This window comes from Paroedura picta, chromosome 13 (genome assembly GCF_049243985.1).
Source record: "Paroedura picta isolate Pp20150507F chromosome 13, Ppicta_v3.0, whole genome shotgun sequence".
NCBI classification, from domain to species: Eukaryota; Metazoa; Chordata; class Lepidosauria; order Squamata; family Gekkonidae; genus Paroedura; species Paroedura picta.
In genome coordinates, this window is record NC_135381.1 from 42,312,853 (window position 1) to 42,320,452 (window position 7,600).

General features: G+C 48.4%; 1 protein-coding gene across 4 annotated transcripts in view; it reads right to left on the bottom strand.

Moving 5' to 3' along the window:
- Window positions 1-7,381, bottom strand: part of CHRDL1 (chordin like 1) — a 43,941-nt gene extending 36,560 nt beyond the window's left edge. Inside the window, exons 1-3 of one of the 4 annotated variants that reach the window (XM_077307584.1) lie at window positions 7,185-7,381; window positions 3,915-4,016; window positions 1,365-1,466 (exon numbers count right to left, since the gene is read on the bottom strand). In XM_077307584.1, the coding sequence (XP_077163699.1) occupies window positions 1,365-1,461 (97 nt within the window). In that variant the 5' untranslated portion in view covers window positions 1,462-1,466; window positions 3,915-4,016; window positions 7,185-7,381. Of the gene's footprint in view, window positions 1-1,364; window positions 1,515-3,914; window positions 4,017-7,184 lie in introns of all 4 variants that reach the window. The other 3 variants (XM_077307583.1, XM_077307585.1, XM_077307582.1) reach the window with 3 other exon arrangements.
- Between the last annotated feature and the right edge of the window lie 219 nt (window positions 7,382-7,600).

Genomic DNA, 7,600 nt, shown 5'->3' on the forward strand with positions numbered 1-7,600 from the left:
TATGCTGCTTTTCTCTATCGAAGGAGGTTCAAAGTGGCTTACAGTCGCCTTCCCATTCCTCTCCCCACAACAGACACCCTGTGAGGTGGGTGAGGCTGAGAGAGCCCTGATATTCCTCCTTGGTCGGAACAGTTTTATCAGTGCTGGGGGGAGCCCAAGGTCACCCAGCTGGCTGCCTGTGGGGGAGTGCAGAATCGAACCCGGCACTCCTGACCACTACACCAAACTGGCTCTGGGTTCAGCCCTTGGCATCTCCAGTAAAAAGAACCGGGCTGTAGGTGATGTGAGAAACCTCTGCCCTGGGAGCTGCTGCCAGAGAATACTGAACTTGAGGGGCCGCCAGTCTGATTCAGAACAAGGCGGCTTCATGCGTGTTGTGTGAATGAGGCACCATAACCTGATCCTCGCCACTTTCCTTCCACTCAAAGTAGCTGGCGGGATGCATTGCTGGCTGATGTGAAAAGTTCGGCTTTTATTTCCGTCCTCTGCAGCATGAATGAGGCTTTCATGTCTGAGAGGCAGTGAACTGGAGATGCCACCGGCAGTCCCCCGGTGATGCTCTGGCTCCGGACAAAGCTATCTGCACAGCTCGTTCTTGTGAATAAGCTCAGTGGAGCAGAGGGAATGTCTCCCTTGGACCTCATCCATGCCCTCGCTGGAGCTGCCAAGCTGGGATGAAAGAACACGCCTGCCATATTGGTGACGGTGGTTGCAAAACATCCAGCACCACAAGGAACCCATGGCAGGGGCCGTGGCTCAGCGGCAGAGCATTTGCTTGGCAAGCAGAAGGTCCCAGGTTCAATTCCCGGCATCTCCAGATCTCCATGTCTACTTGTGTGTCTGAGGAGGGGAACTTTGACCCTCAAAAGCGCATATCCTGAAACTCTTGCTGATCTCTGTGGTGCTCCTGGACTTGAATCAAACCAACATGGCTACCTTCTGAAATGTCCTTCTCCTGAGTCAGACAATCGCTCTATCAAGGTACTCATTAAAAAATTTCCTTATTAAAAGTCTGGATCTGGCATATTGTTTCCTTGGGATTTCGGTGAACTCTGGCCACACCTCCATACTGAAGTGACACTATTTTTTCCTCCTTAGCTTTGTAAGCCCCTATAAGCTTTGGAGGGGCAATTGATGACTAAATGAATGAACAAATGAATGAAATCTCACAGTTACAGTATACAATTAAGAGCAGCTCACAGATTTCAAGGGGGCTCATGGGTCAGTTCTCTCTATCTGTTCTGTGCTCCTGCTCATTTCAATTCCAGCTGTAAAATCAAACAAACATCTACTTTGACATTATTGCAACATAACTGAAGGCAGCTTGATCTTCCACTAATATGACCCTTCAAAAGGTTACTCACATTTCCCTTGTTCCGTTTTACTTCCCTCCATAAAAAGGAGGCAAAGCACGCAGGCAAAAAGAAGTCGGAAGTCTTCCAAGCTCCAATTCTTTTTCATGTTTGCTGCCAAAAATGAAACAAAACGACCCTTAGATGTGGTGAATTCTGAACCTGGAAGGGAAGAAGATCTGAAGTTGTTTAAGATGGAAAGGCATCTTTACAACAAAAAACCTCTGAGGACAATTAGGAGAATCAAAGTACAAATTAGCGAAGTTGCCAGAACCAAAAACTAGTTTATAGACATTGTCCATTTTTCTCCCCTAAATGTTTGAAAAGACAGATGGAATAAAACAGTTAACGTAATTAAGGAGATGGTGGTAAACAGTTGCTATCAATTCTCACACTGGTTAACTTGATTACTTCAGTATTTTGATTATAAAAATTACAGACGATGTCTTGAGCTTCTCCAGTTATTTCTCTTTCAGACACTATCTACCTCTTTATTAAGATTTTGTGTCTGGCACCAAGGTTTTCCCCCAAGGAACAAAAGCTGTTCAGTTATACCAAAGAACAGGCTTTCTCAACCAGGGTTTCATAATGGCCCCAGAAGGGTCTTACCAATTGGGTGGGAGTCTGTGAAATGACTCACAAATACCTCACAGCTGATACCTGATTCACTATCATTTTGGTGCCCTTCATTAAGCTATCCTATGCAAAAGATTGAGCTATCCTATGCAAGAAATTGAGCTATCCTATACAATTGTGCTGGTGTGAGTCTGCAGGCACAATGAAATTCAAGTAAAAATTGCATTTCACTGACTTTACCACCATCCCATAGGCTTTCATCTGCTTCCTATAGGATGTTCTCGATTCTTTGTTGTGAGTCTTTCTCCAAATCTGCTTTGGATCTGTGCAATAAAAAGGTAAAGGTAAAGGTATCCCCTGTGCGACAGCTGGCAGGGGCTCCTGGGAATTGTAGTCCATGGACATCTGGAGGGCCGCAGTTTGACTACCCCTGTTTTAAAACTTGCTGCTCAATCAAGAGCAGCCTTTTGATTGCTCAGAAGTTTTGAAGTTGTCTCAGCAAATCATTCCCAACTGCAGATGTGAAACAGGGAAGGGGAGGAATTCTAGCTTGTATGCCTATACAGAGGGCAAAACCACAGAGATAATGTGGAATTAGAGAGGCACAACGTTTAAAAAACAATAATCAATAATCTGCCTATTTCTTGGTGTCATGAAGTGTGCCTATTCGCACAATACTAACAAATTCTGATTCGACCAGAACTGACAAGACACATGCAGCCGCTCACACCCTGCAACTTCCCTGGATTGTAGTGTGGATATTTTCAGAGCACTGCTATATTTAAGCAACATTTTTGAGCTGGATTAAAGGAGGCATCAGAGATTCCAAAACAGATCAAACACACTTGACAACTTTAACTCCCCCAAAAACCCAAACCAAACCCTCCCTGTGCAGAACTGCATGTACACAAAAGCCAGTTCCTAACAACACTCTGTGTGCATGTGTCCTTCACCCTTAAGCCTCTGCTTATGAGGACCTTAGAGGGGGTAGCGCTTTCCTTAACAAGGCCTTACTATATACAAGAAGCCCCCACCCTACTCCACCTTGGCAAAAACTCCTCCTGCCTTAAGATTGTATATTTTGTTAACGTCTCCCAGGCTCCCATAAAAAAACACACGCACCATACCTACGCTCACATGCCATCTCTATCCTAATGATGGGAGTGTGACCAAGAAAAATAACGAAGCAGAAGAGAACAAATGACTCGGTTACCAGCAGCCACCACTTGCAAACCGTTCTCACCCCTTGGAAGCAGAAGGAATTGTGCTTTTGGCCTGCATGCTGGATACAGAGGGCTGTTTAATGAGCAAGACTTGCCTGGAATGCAGAATAATACGATTGATCTGGTTGAAAATATAAACGCTCCTGAGGAACTCTGATATGTTGTCTGAAAACTCACGTATCGTCTCGGAGGGAGGGTAACGTTTCCTATTCCCTGCCCTCCCTAAACCTTCTCCCTATTATTTGTTTATTTACATTATTTATTCATTGACGCCAGCTTTTCTCGCTTGGACTCAAGGCAGATTACACAGAACGAGTCAATACAATCAACCACAAGGCATGTTCGATACGGAATGAAATAGGCTTTGGGCTGTAGAATGGTCCAGAAGTCTGAAAACAGAACTGGGACAAGGCATAAGTGTGAACGTGACACATTCTATGATGCAAAATTACACAACAGGATCTAGCCCACAGAAAACTTCCCCACAGTAGAGACCCCATTCCCAATAATTAATCCGAGTCACTCTGTGATTCCTTCGGCACAGTGCTCCACAACTGCTTGTGCTCCAGTGTTGCATATCAGCCTTTTCTCTTAATCTGTATCCTAAAGAAAGCTCCCAATTACCTTGGTCCAGTACTAAACCAGAATTGCTGGAAACAATGTTCAAGAAAACTAAGGGCCATTACGCACATCGAAAAAAATAGCATCACGCCAGCGCAATGGCGTAACGCTATTAAAGATTGCACCTCTGGCCATTGCTCACCTCCTGGCTCTCTCGCTCTCCTCTGCTGCCGTCTCGTGCTTCTTGGCACTCTGCACGCCTGCTAGAAATGGCAGAGGAGAGGAACGTGCGACTCTTCTCCACCTGTAAATCAAGCCAGGCAGCCAATCATTTTTCTCCCTGTTTTAAAGGGACTGCAATGCAAGCTAATTTTTTTGAAGTAAAACTTCTCCGTTGCTATGCTTATGCATCTAATCATAGATGCATAGTGCTTACTTTACTGCCACCCCTTTTGGAATTAGGGCTACCTTAACCTGTCTTACCTTACTTTGCTGCCACAGACAATCTAACAACATCAAGTACCCCATCCCAGGCTCAATTGCGTCCTCATCTTCTAACATTGCATATGCCCCTAAATTCCAACAATACCCTTCTGGCCTTTACTTCTGGCAAACAGATCAAACCTTCCGCCAAAGGATAAATGGACATAAATCTGGCAAAAAGAATCACAAAACTGTGAAACCTGTAGAACACTCCAGCCTTCCAGGGCATTCAATGGGGGACTTTTAAAATAGCTGTTTTATTGCATAAGAATTTCAGAAATAGATTGGAATGGGAGATTGCTGAATTATAAATTATTACAACACTCGGGACAATAGAACCCCCTGGGCTTAACAGAGATATTGTTTTCTTATCTCACTACATATGCTAAGTTACTCAGTTCTCACTTATACACAGAAACCAACCTTGTTGATCTTAAAGGTGCCACTGAATTCATCTTTCATCCTCACATTCGCAACAGATCTGTATGCTAATTTACTGCCTTCCACTTCTATCTGTGTGCTAATTCCCAGGTTTTGTCTGCCTTAATCCGATCTCAGCTATAATCACCCTGTTTCTTATGCATGCAACAAGCCCTTCCTGGCAATTAACGCGCCCCCCCCCCCCACTCCTATATACTGATTGAGGAAGTTTTGTTTCACTGTATCTGAAGAAGTATGCCTGCTCACAGAAGCTTATATCTTGAATAAAACTGTTCATCTTAAAGGTGCCCCTGGACTCAAATTGTATTAACAATAACATAGTCCCATGAAGATAATGAGTGGGTGGGGAAGAGAGAAGAGACTTCTCCATACTGCTTAACTGCATGACCCATCTCAGGATGGAAATCATATGGTCTTCCCACAATCGTTTCTTGAAATAATCTACATCAAAATTATTTTAAAGCTGAAGCAAGAGAGAGCCAGCATACTGTAGTGGTTAGCCTGTCCAACTAAGGTCTGGGAAACCCAGGTTCTCATCCCTGGGCTGCTGGAGAAGTTGGTTGGGTGACCTTGGGCCAGTCAAGCACCTCAGCCTAAACTACCTCACAGGGTTGTTGTGAAGACAAAACAGAGGAGAGGAGAATGATGTGAGACACTTTGGGTCTTCACTGGGGAGACAGACAGGATGTAAATGGAGTAGACAAATCTAAATAAATAACAGGCAAACCCTTTCATCATGGGATTGTTGCCTGCCTAAGTTCTGTATCGGAGCAGCATCAAATCCCCAGTGCTGAAGGTGCAAGCTTTTCAGTGCTGAAAATGCAAGCTTTTCAAGATCTGGGCCATATGATGGATTAGGAGATTCTGGCGGCATGAGCCTTCCCCCCCATGCCAGATTAGAAGTCCGCACTCCTAACCACAACACCAAACTGGTTTATGTATAACATACTGTGTCCCTTACATTCATGACGCATTACAATGAACATTGTGCATACAGACTATTCAACCAGATCTAGGGTTTTCTGTTCCTAGGCCAGTGGGGTGTAGTGGCTAAGAGCGGGGGCTTCTAATCTGGTGAGCCAGGTTCAATTCCCTGCTCCTCCACATGCAGCCAGCTGGGTGACCCTGGGCTCCTCACAGTCCTGATAGCGCTGTTCTCACCTAATCCTGTCAGATGCTCTCTCAGTCCCATGTGCCTCACAGGGCGTCTATTGTAGGCGAGAACAAAAGGCAATTTCAAACTGCCTTGAGACTTGAGAGGGCTGTCAAAAGTGGGTCCAAAAACCAGCACTGCTTCTTCTTAGTACCACAATGAGGCCAGTGAGAATGGTTTCCGGTGGTGGGCTTTGGAATTCATTTCTCTCACCAGCCTGGGTCTTCCAGAACAAAAGGCCTGGCTTAGCTCCTGGGTTGTCTTGTTCCCCTGCACACTGCCATGGCCCAGAGGAGTCCAGCAGGGGCACCTCTAAGACCAACAAAGGTTTATTCGGGGCGTGAGCTTCCGAGGGCAGGCCCTCTTCCTCCGACTGCTTGCACTCAAAAGCTCCCGCCCTGAATCAATCTTGGTTGGTCTTAAAAGGTGCGTCTGGACTCTGATTTTAGGAGTCATAACAAGTGCCTCTCTGGATATTTTCAAAAGAGGTTTGTTTCCCAAATTATGTTTGTTTTTTTGCTCTGTTTTTGAGACTTGTTAACTCTTAATTGTCTGGAACGCTTTCCATGAAACCGACCTCCGAATCCACCTTCCCAGCAAAGCCGCCTTGGTCATTTGCCTGCCTTTGGCACCATAAAATCAGGGTCCAGCAGGGGCCCCTTGAAGACCAACCGAGATGGATTCAGGGCGGGAGCTTCCGAGGGCAAGCACCCTTCCGCAGACCATGAACTCCTTACACCAGGGGTAGTCAACCTGTGGTCCTCCAGATGTCCATGGACTACAATTCCCATGAGCCCCTGCCAGCGAATGCTGGCAGGGGCTCATGGGAATTGTAGTCCATGGACATCTGGAGGACCACAGGTTGACCACCCCTGCCTTACATGACAGTGGGAAGAGCGCTTGCCCTGGAAAGTTCCCGCCCTGAATAAACCTTGGTTGGTCTCAAAGGTGCTCCTGGACTCTGCTTTTATTGTGCTACTTTGGACCCACGCGGCGACCCTCTTCAATCGGAGGATGTTCGTTCGGGTGCCCTAAGGCAGGGGTAGTCAACCTGTGGTCCTCCAGATGTTCATGGACTCCGATTCCCATGAGCCCCTGCCAGCATCTGGAGGACCAGAGGTTGACCGCAGTCTTTCTCCTGCTCTCCAGCGATTCACGCTCCCCGCCGAGGAGAAGCCTGCAGGGTCGGAGGCCCAGATCACGAGGGCCGCTTTCCTTCCAGGAGGGCGAGGAAGGGGCCGGCAGAAGCCGAGGGGCAAAAAGGGAGAGGAGCGCGCTTCAGAAGCGACCCGCGCACCAGCGCTTCTCCTTCTTCCCCGGCTGGCCAAGGTGGCCAAGCGGCCACCCCCGGCCTTGGCGTCCGCCTCTCCCCAGCGAGCCGCGCAGGAGACTCACCGATCCGATCCGCTTTAGGCGGGAGCTGCTCGGCAGGCGCAAGTCCCGAGGCGCGGAGCAGGAGCAGGAGCGGAGCAGGGCGGCACCTGCGGGACGAGGGCAGACCCCAGAGCCTCCGCACGGCTTCCGCGGCGCCGGCCGAGGCGACACTGAGCGGAGGAGGAGAGGCGGAGGAGGAGGAGGAGGCGGCGGGCGGGGTCCGCTTCCCTCCCTTCTCGGGCGCCCCCTCGCTCGCGCGCTCGGCTGCCTGGCTGGCTGGCTGGCACGGGGCGGGGTGGAGCCGCTCGGGGTTTCTCTGGCTAGGAAGCGCAGGCGGGCCCGCTGGTCAGAAGAGCGCGGGCAGAGAGAGCCCCCTGCAGAGACTCCGGAGGGAGGGCAGGTGGGGGAGAGGGGAGGGGAGGGGCCGCCCCTTCCAC